Below are 22,135 nucleotides of genomic sequence, written 5' to 3'. Positions count from 1 at the left end.
TAAATCCCTCTTAAAAGAATAAAGACACCACAATCTTATTCAAAGTCAAGAAAAGAAGTTTACCTACATCAGTTCACAGTTGGATTCCTAAAGGCACGTAGTTACAAATATGTACATGTGGATCTGCCCCATATGGGGGAATAATCCAAGTGCTTCTGCTAGCTGAGAGCTAGCAGAGCAGTCCTAGCTAAAAGCTGGTCAAGTGAAGAAGGAAGTAAAAAGGAAGAGAGAGGTGTGCTGTGTGACTTGTCCTCATGTTACCTGGACAGGTTAGGTCAAGCCCACCTTCTATCACATGCAAAAAGGAAGGATGTTCCAGCCAGGAGGAACAAGAAGTTTTTGACTGGCTGGACCAAACATTCCCTCGCATGTCTTCTCTAGCATTGCAAGGAAGCAATGATTCTTCGTTGGACTGGTCATGTTGTGTGGATGCCTGATGATCGTCTTCCAAAGCAACTACTCTATTCCAAACTTAAAAATGGAAAGCGTAATGCTGGTGGTCAACAAAAGAGGTTTAAAGACTGTCTCAAGTTAAATCTTTAAAAATGTAGTATAAACACAGACAACTGGGAAACACTGGCCTGTGAGCGCTCCAGTTGGAAAACAGCCTTGACCAAAGGTGTCATGGGCTTTGAAGACACTCGAACTCAGGACGCAAGGGAGAAACGTGCTAAGAGGAAGGCACGCTTGGCAAACCCTCACCGGGATCAACTCCCACCCGGAAACCTATGTCCCCACTGTGGAAGGATGTGTGGATCCAGAATTGGCCTCCACAGTCACTTACAGACTCATTGTTAAAACCGTGTTTGTGGAAGCCAATCTTACTCAGCTACGAGCGATTGCCAAAGAAGAAGAAGAAGACTTGACTGCCTCTCATGGATCACAACCCACACAGTTAGTGCGGGATTCTGCAGCACAATTGCTGACAGGGGTAGGGCCTTGTCAGCATCTAATTCCCGCGCTCAGAAATCCACACAGGTTTCCCGTTTGCTACTTGGCCAAGCTGAAGGTGTCAGCGTTAGTATATTAGACCCTCGACAACTTGGGACCAGTCTTAACCCGTACGGGGCTAGTCGACCGCTTCCATCTGTGGAACTGGTCCTGCTACAGGTGCCGCAGAATTTGCATTTAGCTCTTTTGGTGTGGCAGCACATGCGCCACGAAACTCTGTGGAAACAGAGGTCGCAACCCAAGCATCCATGCCAAATGCTCTCTGGAGCAACAGGAAGCATGCTTGTGCCTAGTGCCAGATTTATGTATAAACTAAACAAGCTCTACCTTAGAGCACTGCTCTCTTGGGGGCCCCAAAAAAATTAAAGGGAAAAATTACAACTGGATGTACATTTCCAGAATATAAGATAAAAAGCAAATAAAATAAAATAAAACCTAAATACAGCAACAGTATTGTACAGCAACAGTTTTGTATTGTGTAGGCTCCTATGATGTAAGTCATGGGCCCTGCCTGCTAGCCTGCTCCCTCAAATATCCCTGGTTTGCTCCTTTCTATATATAGGGTGCCTACATTCTGCATAGACTGGTATATACTTCTTAATTGTATTTCACTATTAATATAAAGGTAAAGGTAAAGGGACCCCTGACCATTAGGTCCAGTCATGGCCGACTCTGGGATTGTGGCGCTCATCTCGCTTTATTGACCGAGGGAGCTGGCATACAGCTTCCGGGTCATGTGGCCAGCAGGACTAAGCCACTTCTGGTGAACCAGAGCAGCGCACAGAAACGCCGTTTACCTTCCCGCCGGAGCGGTACCTATTTATCTACTTGCACTTTGACGTGCTTTCAAACTGCTAGGTCAGCAGGAGCTGGGACTGAAAGACGGGAGCTCACCCTGTCGCGGGGATTCGAACCGCCGACCATGCCATCGGCAAGTCCTAGGCACTGAGGTTTTACCCACAGCACCACCCGTGTCCCATCACTATTAATATACTTCTTCTTAATTGTATTTCAGTTCAACAAATGATAAAATATATATTCTGTTATGTGCAAATGGCTTAAGATACCTATTAGGTCTATAAATTACCATATAGCATATATTCAACACAGAAAACAGCGACAATTTGTTGTTGGTAAAGGATAGCTTGACATATAAAGGGCCCCATGACCTTCAGGAACTTAGGGCCTCATCAAACCTCAATCTGGCCATGGACAGAGATAGAGCAGGAGAAATTAAGCCCAGGTCACAAATAGCAAAAATAAAAAGCTCATCATTCAGCACAGAGGGTGGGGAATGTGGCAGAGCCTAAAGCAAATTCAGCTTTGCAGAAGTTCTGCATTTGGTCGTGGTCACACTGCCTGGTAGCTTTGAGGAAGCTTCTTCTCCCTTCTTGGCCTGAGTCACCGCCGCCAGCCTCCCGGGGCTCTCTCTCTCTCTGCAGAGCAGTGAGGGAGAAAACATCCGGAAGTCTCTCTTACCGGTAGTCCTAAAAATAGCAAAGGAAAGTCTGAAGACCGGGGAAGAAAACTTTTTCTTTCTTTGCTCTGCCAATGAGGTGAGAAAGGGAAGCTTTTTGGCATTGGTAGCTGAGCTACTGCTCAGTAGCCAGTCTGCTCTCCAGGCCATTATTATTATTATTAAGGTAAAGGGACCCCTGACCATTAGGTCCAGTCGCGGATGACTCTGGGGTTGCGGCGCTCATCTCGCTTTACTGGCCAAGGGAGCCGGCGGGTCATGTGGCCAGCATGACTAAGTCGCTTCTGGCGAACCAGAGCAGCGCATGGAAATGCCGTTTACCTTCTCGCCCGAGCGGTACCTATTTATCTACTTGCACTTTGACATGCTTTCGAACTGCTAGGTTGGCAGGAGCAGGGACCGAGCAATGGGAGCTCACCCCGTCATGGGGATTTGAACTGCTGACCTTCTGATTGGCTAGGCTCTGTGGTTTAACCCACAGCGCCACCCGCGTCCCAAATTATTATTATTTATATATAATAATAATTATATATTTCAGAACTGTGTCTCCCCTTTATCTCTCCCTGCCCCCCCCCTCGGCCAGGTGTGTCATCATCATCATTAGTATCGTCATTATATAATAAATAATAATAATAATAATAATAATAATAATAATAATAATTTATTATTTGTACCCTGCCCATCTGGCTGGGTTTCCCTAGCCACTCTGGGCGGCTTCCATAGAAACCAAAAATACACTAAAATATCACAGATTAAAAACTTCCCTGAACAGGGCTGCCTTAAGATGTCTTCTGAATGTCAGGTAGTTATTTATCGCTTTGACATCTAATGGGAGGGCGTTCCACAGGGCAGGCGCCACTACCGAGAAGGCCCTCTGCCTGGTTCCCTGTAGCTTTGCTTCTCGTAATGAGGGAACTGCCAGAAGGCCCTCAGAGCTGGACCTCAGCATCCGGGCAGAGCGATGGGGGTGGAGACGCTCCTTCAGGTATACTGGGCCGAGGCCGTTTAGGGCTTTCAAGGTCAGCACCAACACTTTGAATTGTGCTCGGACACGTACTGGGAGCCAATGTAGGTCTTTCAGGACCGGTGTTATGTGGTCTCGGCGGCCGCCCCCAGTCACCAGTCTGGCTGCCGCATTCTGGATTAGTTACAGTTTCTGAGTCACCTTCAAAGGTAGCCCCATGTAGAGCACATTGCAGTAGTCCTCTCCTCCTCCATGGATTCATCTAATCTTCTTTTATTTTATTTTTAAAATTTTATTTTTCATTTTCACTTTAAGAAACATTATATCCAGAAAAACAAAGCCTGTACAAATCTAATATACCTCCCCCTCGCCCCCTCAACTTCCTTCCCCTCCCCTCTGTGGTTATTTATTTCCTGTCTTTATATAACTGCATATCAAATTCAAAAATACTTATAAATTTCCCCTTATCCTCCCCTTAATTATCTGCATGTGTTTATATGAATCCTGCTAATGTTTTAATTTGTTTAACAGTGTTTCCTCAAATAATCAATAAATTTCCCCAATTCTATTTTTTAAAAGTCTATCTTCTTGATTTCTTATTCTTCCAGTGAGTTCTGCCATTTCTGCATATTCCTTTAATTTAAATGGCCAGTCTTCCTCAGTTGAAACCGCGTCTTCCTTCCATCTTTCGGCATAAATCATTCGAGCAGCCGGGGTAGCATACATAAGCAATTCTTTTCTTGTTTCAGTAGGTATGGCGCTGGATATGCTTAAGACGGCCCTGCAGCTGCCCATGTTTCAGCCCCGGCCCCCAAGGTAGCACAGCAGACACCAGGAAAGGAAATGGGATCTAGAACCCTTGAGCTGGTTTCTGAGCATCCCATGTCTGCACAAGCAATGGTACACTTATCCAACTAAATGTCAAGGTTTTCTTGCTCTCGGAGATGTCTCATGCACTGTTTTCTGCTGTGGGATAGAAATGTTCTTGTTGTTGTTGTTTAGTCATTTAGTCGTGTCTGCCTCTTTGTGACCCCCCGGACCAGAGCACGCCAGGCACTCCTGTCTTCCACTGCCTCCCGCAGTTTGCTCAAACTCATGCTGGTAGCTTCGAGAACACTGTCCCACCATCTCATCCTCTGTCGTCCTCTTCTCCTTGTGCCCTCCATCTTTCCCAACATCAGGGTCTTTTCCAGGGAGTCCTCTCTTCTCATGAGGTGGACCAGAGCACGCCAGGCACTCCTGTCTTCCACTGCCTCCCGCAGTTTGCTCAAACTCATGCTGGTAGCTTCGAGAACACTGTCCCACCATCTCGTCCTCTGTCATCCCCTTCTCCTTGTGCCCTCCATCTTTCCCAACATCAGGGTCTTTTCCAGGGAGTCCTCTCTTCTCATGAGGTGGCCAAAGTATTGGAGCCTCAGCTTCAGGATCTTTCCTTCCGGTGAGCACTCAGGGCTTCAGAATGGAGAGGTTTGATCTTCTTGCAGTCCATGGGACTCTCAAGAGTCTCCTCCAGCACCAGAATTCAAAAAGCATCCATTCTTCGGCAATCAGCCTTCTTTATGGTCCAGATCTCACTTCCATACATCACTACTGGGAAAACCAGAGCTTGAACTATACGGACCTTTCTTGGCAAGATGTTGTCTCTGCTTTTTAAGATGCTGTCTAGGTTTGTAATGGCCTTTCTCCCAAGAAGCAGGCGTCTTTTAATTTCGTGGCTGCTGTCACCATCTGCAGTGATCATGGACCCCACGAAAGTAAAATCTCTCACTGCCTCCATTTCTTCCCCTTCTATTTGCCAGGAGGTGATGGGACCAGTGGGATAGAAATACCTCTGCCCAAATGCATGCCCAAGGCCTGACACTACAGCTCAGAAAGGCTTTCGGCAACAGATCGTCTGCAGGATCACTTCTACAGGAATAAGGAAAGGCACGCCAGACAGATCCATTCCAAATCAGCCACCACCTTTCTAGGGATTGCTCTTTTCAAATGTTCCCCGCTTTACATATTAATATTTTTTAATGAAGATTGAGAGAAGTGTATACACCCCCCCCCTTGAGTTTCTTGTAGAAAAAAGGTGGGATATAATAAACAAAGTAAAAAAAAACCAAATGGTGATTATCCAAACAAGCACCCTGCAGACCGCTTCCTTCAAAGTATGGCCTCAGGAGATTCCATTATTGCACTGGGATGGTTTTGTTGGAAAGAAATGGCTGGTGGAAAGATGGAGAGAGCAAGCTTTTTTTGACAGACAAATGCCCCTCCTCTGTCGAGAGGAATGATTCTCCCAGCCACCTTCCCAGGAGAGCTTTCGAGAAAAGGAAAGAAAGAAAGAAATATATGTTCTATTTCCACTTCCCTTGCCCAGGTAGTCTTTCCTGTTTGCGTAGTTCTTTTTCTTCCTCTCTCCTGGGACCAGTTGCTAAGGAACGCACTAATACTTTGCGTTCTCTTTTGACCCGATTATGGCAAGCGGCAAAGGCTGGCTGAGCACTGCCTCAAATGCTGGGCATGTTGTGGGGCGATGAGCCACATTAAACTCTCCACTACCCTGGCCAGGGTGGGGCAGGCAGGGGGCAGGGAGTGGCCTCTGTGGAGATCTGGAAGCACCACTTGGCAGTCTCTCTATCTCCATCCCTCTTTTTAAAAAAAATTAAAAAATGGGCCTTAAAACTCTCCTGCCTCCTGATCTGAGAGCCTCAGAACCTCACCATTTTGCCAAAGCAGTCAAGGACATTAGATTTGTGCATTCAAAGTGGATTAAGGCAGTCTGGTGTCCTCCAAGAGATAGATAGATAGATAGATAGATAGATAGATAGATAGATAGATAGAATCCCAACCATCTGACTGGGTTGCCCTGGCCACTCTGGAAGGCTTGCAATAGGGATGAAAACATTACTAATAGGAAGACGTTAAAGTGAGACGTGGGGTTCTGCAGGGTTCTGTCCTGGGCCTGTTGCTGTTCAAAGTCTTTATAAACAAGTTGGATGAAGGAATTGAGGGGATGCTCATCAAATTTGCAGATGACACCAAACTGGGAGGGGTAGCTAAGACAGAATCAAGGCTCAAAATGACCTTAAGAGATTGGAGAACTGGGAGCAAAATGAATTTCAATAGGGACAAATGGCTGGTTCAGCACTTAGGCAGGTAGAACCAGATGCACAAATATAGGATGGGGAACATCTGGCTTGCTAGAAGTACATGTGAAAAGGATCTTGGGGTCTTGGTGGACCAGAAGCTTAAGTGTGGTGTAGTGGTTAAGAGCGGTAGTCTCGTAATCTGGGGAACCGGGTTTGCATCTCTGCTCCTCCACATGCAGCTGCTGGGTGACCTTGGGCCAGTCACACTTCTCTGAAGTCTCTCAGCCCCACTCACCTCACAGAGTGTTTGTTGTGGGGAAGGAAGGGAAAGGAGAATGTTAGCCGCTTTGAGACTCCTTCGGGAAGTTATAAAGCGGGATATCAAATCCAAACTCTTCTTCCAAATCCAAACATTGTGATGCAGCAGCAAAAAAAAAGGTTAATGCTATTCTAGGCTGCATCAACAGAAGTATAGTGTCCAGATCAAGGGAAATAAAAGAACTGTTCTCTTCTGCCTTGGCCAGACCACAATTTTGTGTACACAGTCAGTGTAGACAGTACCAAGCCTTGTGGGCCAATATTGTGATTCGGTACAAGGGCAGCTTCCAAAGTTCCTATGTAACCAGGCTGCTCGATTCAGCGGCAAAAACAAAACAAAAAAAAATCCTCTCCAGGGCACTTGAATTACAAGCAAAGGCCAAGCATTAAAAATCAAGGCAAGGTAAAATGGAGCACTTCCTGTGCATCACTGTCAAACTGCAGAGACGTTCCCCGTGACTTAAGAAATGTTATCATCCTCCCCTTTTGCACGGCTGATCTCTAAGAGGGCCCTTCACCAAGCCAGGATGCATCTTCACGGCAAGGTCAACTTGATATCGCTGTTCGGTTTTCTGTCAACTTGTTGCCATCCCTGGGACCTCCGGGGTTCCCCATTCGCATTGCCAAGTCCCCCATCGCTCCTCAGAGGCAGAAAACCAAAATAACAGCTTCGAAGGAGTTCCCTTCCTTTGGGATGTTCAGCAGTGAGAGGAGGAAAGTCTGAGAAGGTTTGAAAAAAACTCCTGTATTCCCAAACATACATCACCTTGTGAACTTTTCCAGCTTTTCCTTCATTATTTAGGTTGTTGTTGTTGTTGTTGCTGTTGTTGTTGTTAAATGTCTTCTTCGGATTTCCCCCCATATATATATATATACACACACACACACACACACACACACACACACACACACACTAACCAACCATTCATCAATGTAAACACCCATTTCAAACAGAACTAACCATTTTCATTTACAGTGGCACCTTGGCTTACAGATGCTTCAGGTTACAGACTCCACTAATCCAGAAATAGTACCTCGGGTTAAGAACTTTGCTTCAGGATGAGAACAGAAATCGTGCTCCGGCAGCGCGGCGGCAACAGGTAAAGTGGTATATCAGGTTAAGAACAGTTTCAGGTTAAGAACGGACCTCCAGAAGGAATTAAGTTCTTAAACCAAGGTATCACTGCACACATTTCCTTTTCCGGGGTGCCAAAGATCAAATTCATTGGAAGTCTAACCTGACGTACCATGCGATCGCATCTTAACACACATTTAGACCCGCACAATTTCAGCCGAAGGAGGGCTGGTTGGAATGGCATATTCTAAATAATAATAATAATTTGTTATTTATACCCCGCCCATCTGGCTGGGTTTCCCCAGTCACTCTGGGCGGCTTCCAACAAGAGATTAAAAACACAGTAAAAGATCAAACATCAAAAACTTCCCTAAACAGGGCTGCCTTCAGATGTCTTCTAAAAGTCAGGTAGTTGTTTATTTCCTTGACATCTGACGGAAGGGTTTCCACAGGGTGGGCGCCACCACCGAGAAGGCCCTCTGCCTGGTTCCCTGTAATTTCACTTCTTGCAGTGAATCCAAGCAAGGCGGATAGCTTAAAAGACCTGGGGTCACCGGATGTGTTTCTGTCAAATTGTCCGCCTTGCTTGGGGGTCAAGACACCAACTCTGGGATGTTCCCGTGAGATCAGGCAGGGGCATCTGAGTTCCCATAAGATCTTGCAGCAGGATCCCTAGTCTCCCAGAGCCCATTTTCTGAACAGGCTTTGCTCTCCACGGGGGAAACCTTAAAAACTCTTTTTGTGCTGGGTCTGCTTGCGTTACCAGGCACAAAAACAGATTTTAAGCTCTCTGGGGCCATCTCTAAGGCTTGGTTATATGCATTTTTCATGGAAAACCCTGGGAGCCAAACTCCTGCCTAAGATGCAGCTGTGCTTCATCACAGATTGCAATACTGTATAGAGTGTGAATGCACCATAGAATCACAGAATGGTAGAGTTGGAAGGGACCCCAGAGGGACATCTAGTCCAACCCCCCTTGCAATGCAGGAATTGCAACAAATGGTCCCCCATCCAATGTGAAACCATACCAGGCCCTGCTTAGCTTTTTGCAAATGTGCTGGCAGTTTTATTGCTGCGCCACTAGGAGGTACTTCTGACTTGCACTTAAAGCCCGCGCTTCATGATGAATGAATGAGCTCTGCGTATATTTTACTCACAACCCTTTAGAGTCAGCACAAGCTACAAATAAGAACCATTTCCCCGACAAATCGTCCTTGAAATTAGGGAGTGGAGCAGCTTTGATTTGCATAGCTATTTTATCCATTATCTCACACTACTGTCAAACCACTCCTTAATAGGAGGGACTTGGGGGCATTGCCATTGTGAAATTTGCCTGTTGTTAGCAAGAGACCTATTTGTTCCTACTGCTAGTAACACTCTCTAAGAATGGCAAATGGTCTCAAGGCTACCATATATCCTGTAATGGGTATTTGTACAGCTACACGTCTTTCCAAGCATTGCATTATCATTGGGCATGACCACCAAATAGGTAGATATGTCCCTGTGTTCCCTCTTCCAAAAGTCCAAGAAACCACGGGTTAGACTCTGGAACTCTCTTCCACTAGATTTATTGGCAGCCACCAACTTGGACAGCTTGAAAAGATGAGACAGTTCCATGCAGGATGACGCTACCAATGGCTATGAGCCACAATTTTTTCATCTCCGCCAAGCTAAGCACTTGGCTCCTTACCTCTCTCGCCCTAACCTAGCCACTGTGATCCACGCGATGGTCACCTCCAGACTGGATTATTGTAACTTGCTCTACGTGGGGCTGCCCTTGAGACTGACCCAGAAACTCCAGCAGGTGCAGAATGCCACGCAAGACTCCTTATGGGGTCTTCGCTGCGAGATCACATTCACCCTTGTGCTATACCAGCTGCACTGGCTCCCGGTGGAGTACAGGATCAGGTTTAAGGTGCTGGTTTTGACCTTTAAAGCCCTATACGGCCTAGGACCCTCGTACCAACGGGACCGCCTTTCCTGGTATGTCCCACGGAGGACCATACGGTCTTCAAACAAAAACATCTTGGAGGTCCCGGGCCACAGAGAGGTTAGGCTGGCCTCAACCAGAGCCAGGGCTTTCTTGGCTGTGGCTCCGATCTGGTGGAACGCTCTGTCCCAAGAGACTAGGACCCTGCGGGACTTGACATCTTTCCACAGGGCCTGCAAGACAGAGCTGTTCCACCAGACCTTTGGCTAAGGAACAGTCTGACCCCCTCCTTCTGTAATCCTCATAGAACTCTAGCCCAATGGTTGCCATTAATCTGATTTGAACTGATTTTATCATGAACTGATTTTAGAATGTTGTATCATTTTACTGTTGTTGGCCGCTATGAGCCCGGCTTCGGCTGGGGAGGGCGGGATATAAATAAAATTTGATTTATTTTTATTTTATAATGGCTCCTGTGGGTGATTATCACAAGTGGAGCGAGTTGCTCTTCTGCTTGCTTTTGGGGTTCCTATTGGCGCATCTGATTGGCCACTGTGAGGTCAAGATGATGGCCTAGAAGGTCCTCTGGCCTGATCCTGCAGCAGCCTCTTCTGATGTTCATTGATGGGGCAGCACATAGGTCTAATATCTCTTTAAGAATCGGGAGATGGTGAAGGAGAAATAAAATAAAATAAAAGTGACTATTTTGGGGCTCCTGAAAGGCTTAGAAGGAGCTGCTGCTTTCTGACATTAAAAGCATTTTCTCTTTGCTAGAATGTTGTACCTTCATTAAGCACAAACGCCACGAGTAAATATAGACAGAGTAACCTTTATCTTTTTTCAAAACAGGTTTAATATAGCCGAGGAGAGATGTACTGGCAGTAGCTGTTCTCAAAAACACAATTTCCATGTCATCACTAAGTATGTGAGGATTTTTAATTTCGCTTCCCACCCCCTTTCCAATATTTCTCTCCCCCCCCAAAAAAAACACACACACCCTTTTGCTCAAATTAATATCCTGTGGTTCACAAACAGGACACTGTCTGGATGAATCACTAGGCAAGAGGTTGTAATGGTGAGGCGAAAACATTAAATATAGCATATGGTTGGGGTGCTGGCCACTAATTTGACATGGTTTTCAAAAGAGATGGAGCTTCTGACTTTTAAGGGCCATGTCCCCCCAGCCCCTACTCCCCCCCCCAAAGATTTTGGGGATGCAAGAAAGCAGGCGGGGATCAAATCCCCATTTATGCAGGGTTAAGCATATCAAGAGCTCCTGGGGTGCCTGTTAAAAGAATGAATGGAGCCACTGGTCCATAGAGCTTAGTACACTGACTGGCAGCAGCCCTCCATGGTTTCAGGCAGGGAGTCCTTCCCAGATTAGGGGACCGCCTCTCCTGGTCTGTCCCACAGAGGACCTTAAGGTCCATGAATAATCATGGTTTAGAGGTCCCAGACCCTAAGGAAGTCAGACTATCCTCCCCCAGGGCCAGGGCCTTCACAGTGATGGCTCCAACCTGATGGAACGCTCTGTCCCAAGAGACCAGGGCCCTGAAGTATTTCACTTCCTTCTGCAGGGCCTGTAATACAGAGCTATTCCGCCTAGCCTTTAATTTGAATTCAGCCTGATCTTTTATTCCCCTTCCTTCCCTCCCTCTCCCCTTTTTTATGAAGATTACCCGCCCTGGGATCCCACAGCTAATTCTCCCCTGGTCTCCTTGCTGGCCCAAATAGGACTAATTTAGCCAGCTAGCCCTGGTGATCATCTAATGCTTATTGGATGGATTTTTCCCCTAAATTGATTGCGGTTCCCTCCCTGCAAGAAGCAAAGGGAACCATGCAGAGGGCCTTCTCGGTGGTGGTGCCCATCAGAGGTCAAGGAGATAAACAACTACACAACTTTTAGAAGACATCTGAAGGCAGCCCTGTTTGGGGAAGTTTTTTTAATGTTTGATGTTTTATTGTATTTTTAATATTCTGTTGGGAGCCGCCCAGAGTGGCTGGGGAAACCCAGCCAGGTGGGCAAGGAATAAATAATAATAACAATTATTATTTATTAATATTATTACCATCATCGTCCCCAGATGTTGTTGGACTACAACTCCCATCATCCCTGAGCTCTGGCCTTGCTCGCTAGGGGTGATGGGAGTTGCAATTCAACTTCTGGGGACCCACAGGTTCAGAAAGGCTGATCTAGCTAGACCAACTGATCTCACTCTTCCATTGTTCCTATGGTGCAGCCACACTTGAGACAGACCCGATTGCCACTCCTGAAAAGGGATATTGCATTTCTTCGACAACGAGATTCCGGCATTGCAGAGGGTTGGACTAGATGACCCTTGGTGTCCCTTTCAACTCTACAGTTCTATGATCCTAGGATAGTCCTAATACCGTGGTGCCCCACAAGACGAACGCCTCGCAAGATGGAAAACCCGCTAGACGAAAGGGTTTTCCGTTTTGGAGGTGCTTCGCAAAATGAATTTCCTATGGGCTTGCTTCGCAAGACAAAAATGTCTTGCAAGTTCCTGCGGGGTTTTTTTCCCTTCCCCCCCTTTTTCTAAGCCGCTAAGCCGCTCATCTGCTCATCCGCTAAGCCGCTAAAAGCCGCTAAAAGCCGCTAAAAGCCGCTAAAAGCCGCTAATCCGCTAAGCCGTCAATGGGCTTGCTTCGCAAGACGAAAAAACCGCTAGACGAAGAGACTCGCGGAACGGATTAATTTCGTCTTGCGAGGCACCCCTGTAATAATAATACTAATAATAATGGTAAGCAGCCCTGTGATCTTTGGATGAAGGGTGGGATAGAAAACAACAACAACAACAACAACAACAACAACAACAACAACAACAGGGAATCTTTTTCTAGGTGGGGAAGTAGAACCTGGCCTTGCAGGAGGGCCTTGTCTTGGTTTAGTCTTCAGGCCCCCGCAAATCACCAGCCAGCTCCATTATCCGTTGGGCCAGCAGGGAGCAGATGCCATTAGGCAAAAATCAATGACTTCTGGAGGGCTCTTCAGAATCAGCCTTAGCTGTTCTAAGGAGAAATCTCCTGCCCCTCCTGAAGTCTCCCCCTTCAATTTGCAATTTATTCCATCTATATCTGCGTCATTCAGCCGTGTGGGTTTTTTGCTGCAGCAGCGGAGCACAGACCATGAGTAAGCTCCTTTCTTTCCCCCTTTTTCCTTTCCTCTCTAATGTAATTTAAACTTTTGAAATTGTACACAAAGGAAATTCAATACCGCTCTCACAAAGCCCCTCGTTTTTGGTTGCAATACATCTGTGGGATATTGAACCTGGGCAATATTAAACAAAACCTTCAAATAGAGGATCAAAATAAAACAAGATTCAAAAATCATAGTTATAATTCACTGATAACTAGTTGCAGCCATAACCAAAACCAAAGTCAACCAGCTACAGGAGTGACATTTGCACTTCAAGGTTGTTATTATTATTCTCTTGTTCTTATAATTTGCACAAGTCCTCCAAGACAGGTAAGTAACAGTGTCAGGTTCTAGAGGTGATGGGTTAACTGGGTAATGTACTTTCTTTCTTGTGTGTTTCAGATAAGATGAGCGTTTGGCATGAAAAGGTTGCAGAGATTATTTAAACTAAGCTGACCAGGCTATATGCTGGCAAAGGGAATTATTGGTGTTCCAGTGAGCAAGTTCTCTTGCTTTAGGAATGCCGTAAACGCAGCATAAGGGTTTTAGAGTTTTGTAGGGGTTTTTGAATGTTTTATGTAGTTTTATGTAGTTTTTATGTAGTTTTATGTAGTTTTGTGGTAGTTTTATGTAGTTTTTATATAGTTTTATGTAGTTTTTCAATTTCATTGTTCCGCAAGGGACAATGACAATAAAGATATCGTATCGTATAGTATCGTATCGTATCAGAAAGGACTTTTTAAAAACCCGTGTCAGTTTCCAAATGCTTGGGAAAAAACAGAGAAACCTCTTTCCCGATCTCTATATCAGAATGAGCAAGAGCAGCAAAGGATAGCTGCCATTATTATTATTATTATTATTATTGGTAAGATAAATTCTATATATTTGCCCAGATTTTCAGCAGAGTACAGCCTTGTGCAAATTAATTGAAACAAAGCAAGTTTTCTATCTTACTCATAATCCTGTACTCAAAACAAACATAAAAAGTCAGTTGATCATTATGGTGTCGGAAGCCTGCAGCCAATAGAAGGAATGATGCGCTCGCAACAATATATTGAGGTTCCATGAATGAGAGTTATTTCAGAGCTGGAAAAGAGGTATCTGACAGTACTGGAATATTGCAGCAGGACCTAGCCCATCGGAAGTGGTGAAGAAATTCATGACAGAGCAGCAAATGCAGGTACTTGATTGGCCAGGGAATTCCCCAGACGTAAATCCCATTGAGAATTTGTGGGCTGTATGCAAAAGTCGCCTCCGTGCTGTAGACTGTACAACTCTGGAGAAGCTCATTCAGGCGCTGATTCGAGTGTGGTACAGGGATCCAAAAATCAACAGTGACTGTTCGAAACTAGTAGACTCCATGCCAAACCATGTTCAAATGCTGCTTAAAAATAGCAGAGGTCATATCTGTTACTAATGTACGTACAGTGGTGCCTCACAAGATGAAATTAATCCGTTCCGCGAGTCTCTTTGTCTTGCGGTTTTTTCGTCTTGCGAAGCACGGCTATTAGCGGCTTAGCGGCTATTAGCGGCTTAGCGGCTATTAACGGCTTAGCGGCTTAGCGGATTAAAGAAAAAGGAAACAAACTCGCAAGATGTTTCGTCTTGCGAAGCAAGCCCATAGGGAAATTTGTCTTGCAGAACGACTCAAAAAATGGGAAACTCTTTCGTCTTGCGCATTTTTCGTCTTGCGAGGCATTCGTCTTGCGGGGCACCACTGTATATGTGGGTTTTGTACAATAAACGACATTGTTTGTTTCAATTAATTTGCACAAGGGTGTACAAAGACAATCAGAAACACGCCCGTTTTTATGTTCCAAAAGGAAAACAGATGGCAGCATGATTCTAAAACCTTGCAAGTTCAATAAAAAAAACGTGTTTGCAGCATTTCAGTTTCTTGTCCCAGAACCATGTAGAGTCCCAAATGTAAGTTCAACATTCACCTTGGAGCGGTGATCCGAGGAAACTTAATTCACCCAAACTGCAGACAATATGTACAAGTGAGCATCAACATATAAAGCCCTGTCAGACAAAAGAGTTTGGGAACTTTTGACTGCCAGTCCTCCATCTTTTTAAGTTTCTTGTTCTTATGCATTCACACATGCACAATTTTATTTGTGTGATAACTTCCCGCAGTTCGAGCCCTGCACAAGGCGGCTTACAACATGAAAAAATGCATAGCTGCAACATAACAAAAGTACCGTATTTTTTGCTCTATAAGACTTACTTTTTCCCTCCTAAAAAGTAAGGGGAAATGTATGTGCGCCTTATGGAGCGAATGCAGGCTGCGCAGCTATCCCAGAAGCCAGAACAGCAAGTGGGATCGCTCCTTTCGCTGCACAGTGATCCCTCTTGTTGTTTCGGCTTCTGAGATTCAGAATATTTTTTTTCTTGTTTTCCTCCTCCAAAAACTATGTGCGTCTTATGGTCTGGTGCGTCTTATAGAGCGAAAAATACGGTACTCAATAACAATATTTCAAAACCCACAAACGGACTGAACCATTTCTGCATAAATCACAATGTCTAAAATAGAGACACAAAAAACCAATAGCAACAGCAGAAATAACTCCCTACCAGAAAAACAACAACAACCCACAACTAATCCCCCGGCCTGGTGTCTCTGAAAGATAAGGTGTGTGAGAAGTATTTGGAAGATGCAGCAAGTTTGTTTTCTCCTGCTCCGGAGGGTAGGACTCGAACCCATGGCTTCAAGTTACAAGAAAGGAGATTTGACTAAGCATCAGGAGGAACGTTCTGAGGGTATGAGTCGTTTCACAGTGGAACACACTTTCTTGAGAAGTTGTGGGCTCTCCTTCCTTGGGAGACTTTGAAGCAGAGGTTGGATGGCTCCCTGTCATGAATTCTTTAGCCGTGATTCCTCCATTGCAGGGGGTTGGACTAGATGACCGCTGAGGTCCCTTCCAGCCCTGCAATTCTATGACAGCAGTTTCCAAAGGGCAGATGAAAGCCGACAGAAGCATCACAGCCGCCCAGCACAGGACAAGCAGGGTTTTACCCTGGGGGGGGGGTGAGGCAGGGTAGGGTAGAAAAGCACAAAGGAGCAAGAGGAATGAGGAATGCACGGAATTTGTGTCCCCCCCCCCCCAAAAAAAAATTACTCGGGTGCAGCGGAGCACAAAAGAAAGAAAAGGCTCTGAAAGCACACAGAGACTGACATTGTATACAGAGGGGGGCGGGGAGAAATCCTCAGTTTCTTTGGATACAAGTTTGTAAGAAGAAACCAGATGGCATCTATCGGAGTAACTAACCGACAGAGCCGAGTAAGAAATAGCAGTTCTATTCTTGAGCTAATTATGCTTCTGGAAGGAGAAGGGAAATCCCGTCCAACATCGCAGAGATAGTAAGCAGCTTACAAGAAAGGGGCAGAATCTCAGGCCCACAGGTGCGCCTGGGAGCTCGCCCCACAAGCCAAGACGCCTTCTTTCCATCTGGTCACTCTCAATTCCATCCCGGGGTGGTGGGGACTCCCTGTCCCACCAGCCACCTCCATTTGCCCCCCAAGAGGTCGTTTCCCCACTAAACACACCCACCTGCCCCACAACTGATCTCCCACGTGGTGTCAGGCGTGGGGCAGGATGAGATGGAGGAAGAAGGATGGAGCCCCCCAAATCCTACTTGGTCACTGTCGGCACCCACACCAACCTCTGCAAGCCAATTTCGACAGCTGGGCTGGTGGGTCGGATGCCAAGTGGTTGGCTGACCCCATTAGCCAAAAATATCCCCCCCCCCCAAAAAAAAGGCTCTCTTAATATCGTTCAAGTAAAGAATTGGCGCTTTCTCACTTTTCCATTATGGGGGTTTGAGTTAGATGGCCCTTGGGGTCCCATTCAAGTCTGCAGTTCCATGATTATATTACTCCATTCCCTCTTTCAGTTTTCTAGCCCTTATGGATAAGGAAAGATTTGGGAAAGGTGTCGGCAGACCCTTGTGTATTCTCAGAAGGCCACAAAGGAGCGGCGAGATGGGCTTAAGGGTGCTCTGCACACAGTCACGAAATTAAAAGACGCCTGCTTCTTGGGAGAAAAGCAATGACCAACCTAGACAGGATCTTAAAAAGCAGAGACATCACCTTGCCAACAAAGGTCCGTATAGTTAAAGCTATAGTTTTCCCAGTAGTGGTGTATGGAAGTGAGAGCTGGACCATCAAGAAGGCTGATCGCCAAAGAATGGACGCTTTTGAATTCTGGTGCTGGAGGAGACTCTTGAGAGTCCCATGGACTGCAAGAAGATCAAACCTCTCCATTCTGAAGGAAATCAGCCCTGAGTGCTCACTGGAAGGACAGATCCTGAAGCTGAGGCTCCAAGACTCTGGCCACCTCATGAGAAGAGAAGACTCATTGGAAAAGACCCTGATGTTGGGAAAGATGGAGGGCACAAGGAGAAGGGGACGACAGAGGATGAGGTGGTGGGACAGTGTTCTCAAAGCTACCAGCATGAGTTTGACCAAACTGCGGGAGGCAGAGGAAGACATAAGTGCCTGGCGTGCTCTGGTCCAGGGGGTCACGAAGAGGCGGACACAACTAGATGACTAAACAACAACAAGCACAACTCTGTGTCACTTCCACAAGAAACAGAATAGAATAGAACATGCAAATTTAATAATTTTTACCTGGACACAAGATTTTAACAATAATTTTTACCTGGACACAACCATAATTTTTACCTGGACACAAGATTTGAATCACCTTGGTGAGGAGCTGCAGTTTGTTTTATTTATGGGTACGTTTGATTCAGTTTTTACCTCCCCATCAACAGGTTCTTAGAGCGCCTTGCCGGGAAGTTTAAAAAATTGAAATAACAAAAGGATAAAAATGCCACAATAAAAAGGAACTGCATACCGCAGTTGCCACTTTCCTTCCTTCCTTCTAGCGACATTGACTCCCCTTCTCTCTCCATCACAGTGGTACCTTGGTTCCTGAACGGCTTGCCTCCCGAAAAAATCGGCTTCTGAATGTTGCAAATCCGGAAGTAAGTGTTCCAGTTTGCGAACCCTTTTTTTTAGAAGCCAAATGTCCTTTTCGGCTGTCGCCATTGTTTCCAGGGCCAATCAGCCAATCAGAAGCCTTGGTTTGCAAACATTTTGGAAGTCAAATGGACTTCCAGAACGGATTGAGTTCGGGGACCAGGATACCGCTGTATTTATTACTGTTTCACAGACTTATCGTATGTTATTGCTGTTTGATACATGGAGGCATCCTACGAACCACGGCAACCAACAATTCTTACCTTCCCCTTCAGCCGCTCGGTAGGGATTGTACTTCGGTTTGGGGGCCACGACTGGAGCAAACTTCTTTGGGGTCTGCTGAGTGGATATGGAGATGCTGGGGGTCCCGAAAGCATGGGTGGTCTCCATCCTCGCAGTCACATGGCCCACGGGCTCGCTGGGGTTCTTGGGGGGCAGCCATGACGGGTGAGACATCACTCAGCACTGGGGAAAGAGAAACACAAGAAGACCATTGGCTTGTGGATTTCATGTGATGTAAGAATTTGAGACCCAGGGTATGAATTTCGTTGATTTCAAAAATATCCCCATATTAAGTGTATTGAACCTCTGGCTAGAATGTCTTAGGCTTGTTTTTGTGTGCCTGCATTTTAGGACTCGTACGCTGCATTCCTTCCCCATCTGACCCTGAAAGCGGCAGAAACAGTCACTCGGGATGTTTTGCTAGGTCTGTTTTCTTAGCACCAGGGTGAAATGCAGCATCTCCTTGAGAGGTTCCAAGGAAAAGATAGGGACTGGAATGACAACAACCCTGTTGATGGCCTGGTAGCTATGGAAACAGTGATAAAGCAGCACATTTGAGACCCAAATGGTCTGGCACCCCAAGGTAAATATGGGGGTGAAGTTAGCAGTATGTTACTTGTTTTGCTACTCATGACCTGTAACCTTTCTTGGTGCATGTAGAAGGATGCTTGGAGATGTTTAGATGTTTTGTGACTCTCTGTGTGCTGCATCTGAGCTCCTCTCTAAGCTTTGTTCTGATTTTTCTCTGGGTAGGCCTTCTTCTTAAGCGACAGACTCAAAACAACCACGTTAAGTTGAGCTCTATTCTATTGCAGTAAAAGATAAAGGTAAAGGACCCCTGACAGTTAAGTCCAGTCACGAACAACTCTGGGGTTGCAGCGCTCATCTCGCTTTACAGGCCGAGGGAGCCAGTGTTTGTCCACAGACAGTTTTTCCAGGTCATGTGGCCAGCAGAACTAAGCTATTTCTGGTGAACCAGAGCAGCGCACGGAAACGCTGTTTACCTTCCCGCTGGAGCGGGACCTATTTATCTACTTGCACTTTGACGTGCTTTCGAACTGCTAGGCTGGCAGGAGCTGGGACAGAGCAATGGGAGCTCATCCCATAACGGGGATTCAAACTGCCGACCTTCTGATCGGCAAGCCCAAGAGGATCAGTGGTTTAGACCACAGTGCCACCCGTGTCCCATTCTGCAGTCCCAAACTGGAGTAGTATCTGATAAACTCCAGGTTCCTAACTGGGTCTGCTGAATCACAGAGTTCAACTCCATGCAATGCAGGAATATGCAGCTGTCTAACATGCAACCTTGCCATCATCAGCACCACACTCCAATCAATTGAGCTATCCATGTTTGCTTTAATTCTCTTGGTTCTGTGTCAACTGTTCCCTTTTTTAAGGGAAATTCCCTTATTCCGAATAGGATTCCTCACAAGAAAAGGGAAAAGTTGACAGCTATGATCCTGTTCTCACAGTGGCCAGCTTCATGTTACGTTCTTTCAGGTTACTTCTGGGTTTCGTCGCATGTGCAGGAGCGCAAAATGACGTCACACACATGCGCAGAAGTGGCGAATCGCAACCTGCATGTGCGCAGACATGCCACTGCGGGTTGCGCTCTTTTCATGTTGGAACGGATCCCGTTCGCAACCAGAGGTACCACTGTACCACCTTTTATCAAAAGATCTGAGGGTGGTGTACAACATTAGAAAGCGAATGTTCCAGCACTTAGATACTTTGGAAGCCCATGAGTTTTAGTTCAATGAGGGAGAAAAAAAGTTTCTCCTCTCCACTTTTTTAAAATTTGTGAATATATACATTTTTGGAACTGAAATTGCAAGTCCTGTGCTCCCAAGGAAGAAGCAATGTTGCAAAATAACAGCAGAACGTTTTCGGTCGTGATGGGGGATAATTTTGCTCTTTGGGGCATCCGGTTGGCCCCTGTGAGAACATGATGCTGGACTAGATGAGCCAATGGCCTGATCCAGCAACCTCTTCTTACAGTCCCGTGGGGAAGGGCTCCCCCATTTGCTTTTGTCTGCTGCCCCACATCAGCAAACTTCTCTGCTATGACCCCAAACTGCTGATATAAGGCTGCGATTCGAGAGCAGCGATGGCGTCTTGTCACCTAGATCTCGCCCTCTCTCTGCTTCTGCGTGACTCGAAAAGGAAAAGAAGAAGGAGGAGGAGGAGAAGAGGAGGAGGAGGAGGAGGAGGAATGAAAGCAAGCTGGCCCAGATCACACACAGAGATGCACCAACACGCACACACACACAATTCTTGGCAGCTGATCTCCCTCAATATTTCTCAGGTTTCATCCGCATGTGGCACTCATTAGAACCTTCAGTTGTCTTTTGATGGTTCCTCCCAGCAGATGTGAACTTATTTAGCTACAGATCTGTCTCGTTATTCCATCTCCTGCTCAAACAGATGGCTTGCTCTTTTCTTCTGCGAGCGAGCAAATCTTCGAGTAACGGCAAAAAAAAAAAAACCCTTCAGGAAGCCTCCCTTAAAAGGCGCCACATGAAAAAGAGAAGCATTTGCCAGCAACGGCCAGGCCACCTCCCCAACAAGAGAGACTCAAGAGGGAGCCTTTGTTCCCGGTGGTTTCACTCTAAATACAACCACTTCTGCTTATTCAACAATTACAGTCTTGTAAGTGGACACATGTTCGTTCCTCAACGGCGAATGCAGCCAAGACTCGCTTTGCAAGGAATGAGACACAAACTTTGCAAGGAATGAGGTGCTTTGTGGCTCCTTGGGGATGGATATAGGCAAGACAAGCTTTTCAAGAGATGCCCCCTTAGCTCCCCATGCTATTTAGGGTGAGCAAACTTAATGAATTTACAACTAAGCCATCACCCAATTACTCCTCAGCATCACATCGGTCTAGCTCACTCAACAATCTAGGCCTTTTGTGGAGGGCTCTTTGTTTTTCTATTTCAAGTGTTCATATCCTTCCTTTCCTCCAAGTTGTGATTCAAGGTGGCACACCCGAAACGGCCTTGGTCCAGTATACCTGAAGGAGCGTCTCCACCCCCATCGTTCAGCCCGGACGCTGAGGTCCAGCTCCGAGGGCCTTCTGGCAGTTCCCTCACTGTGAGAAGCCAAGTTACAGGGAACCAGGCAGAGGGCCTTCTCGGTGGTGGCGCCCGCCCTGTGGAACGCCCTCCCACTAGATGTCAAAGAGAAAAACAACTAGCAGACTTTTAGAAGACATCTGAAGGCAGCCCTGTTTAGGGAAGCTTTTAATGTTTGATGCATTACTGTATTTTAATATTTTGTTGGAAGCTGCCCAGAGTGGCTGGGGAAGCCCAGCCAGATGGGCGGGGTATAAATAAATTATGATTATGATTTACAATCGTACCTTGGTTGTCGAATGCCTTGATACTCGGACGTTTTGGCTCCCGAATATTGCAAACCTGGAAGTGAGTGTTCTGGTTTGCGAACGTTTTTTGGAAGCCAAACGTCCAACACGGCTTCCGTGGCTTCTGACTGAGTGCAGGAAGCTCCTGCAGCCAATCAGAAGCCGTGCCTTGGTTTTCAAACCGTTCTGGGAGTCGAATTCACTCCCGGAATGGATTAAGTTTGACAACCAAGGTACCACTGTATTTGTTTTCATGTTGTAAGCCACCTTGAATACAGTTTTAACTATGCAAAGGTGGCATTAGATCTCAGTTGGGAGTCCTGGAAGTCCTGCTGCCCACCTTCTCCACTATTTTCCATCTTCATTTTAGATACTGTGATAAATGTGAAAACTGTTTGGTTTCGGTGCACATTTTTTAAACGTTTCATTTATTGTGTTTGGCTACTTTTGTTACGTTGCACTTAGGGATTTTTCGTAAGCAACCTTGAGCATGGCTTGAATTACTGCATGGTGGCGTACATATAAAACGATGCCTGCATGTAAAAACATCAATGCAAAA

At 46.0% G+C, this 22,135-nt stretch overlaps 1 protein-coding gene and 1 long non-coding RNA gene across 2 annotated transcripts in view; both read right to left on the bottom strand.

The window, feature by feature from the left end:
* The window catches only part of LPP (LIM domain containing preferred translocation partner in lipoma), a 294,160-nt gene that overhangs the window by 145,014 nt on the left and 127,011 nt on the right, over nt 1–22,135 (bottom strand). Inside the window, exon 3 of the mRNA XM_081862512.1 lies at nt 18,197–18,398. Coding sequence (XP_081718638.1) covers nt 18,197–18,389 — 193 coding nt within the window. The 5' untranslated portion in view covers nt 18,390–18,398. The remainder of the gene's footprint in view (nt 1–18,196; nt 18,399–22,135) is intronic.
* The window catches only part of LOC309342402, a 346,777-nt gene that overhangs the window by 284,984 nt on the left and 39,658 nt on the right, over nt 1–22,135 (bottom strand). The gene's annotated exons all lie outside the window — the stretch shown is intronic.

This window comes from Podarcis erhardii (assembly GCF_964252035.2).
Source record: "Podarcis erhardii genome assembly, chromosome: 5".
Taxonomy (NCBI): domain Eukaryota; kingdom Metazoa; phylum Chordata; class Lepidosauria; order Squamata; family Lacertidae; genus Podarcis; species Podarcis erhardii.
The sequence above is the reverse complement of the archived record's forward strand: the minus strand, read 5'-3'. Positions and strand labels throughout refer to the sequence as shown.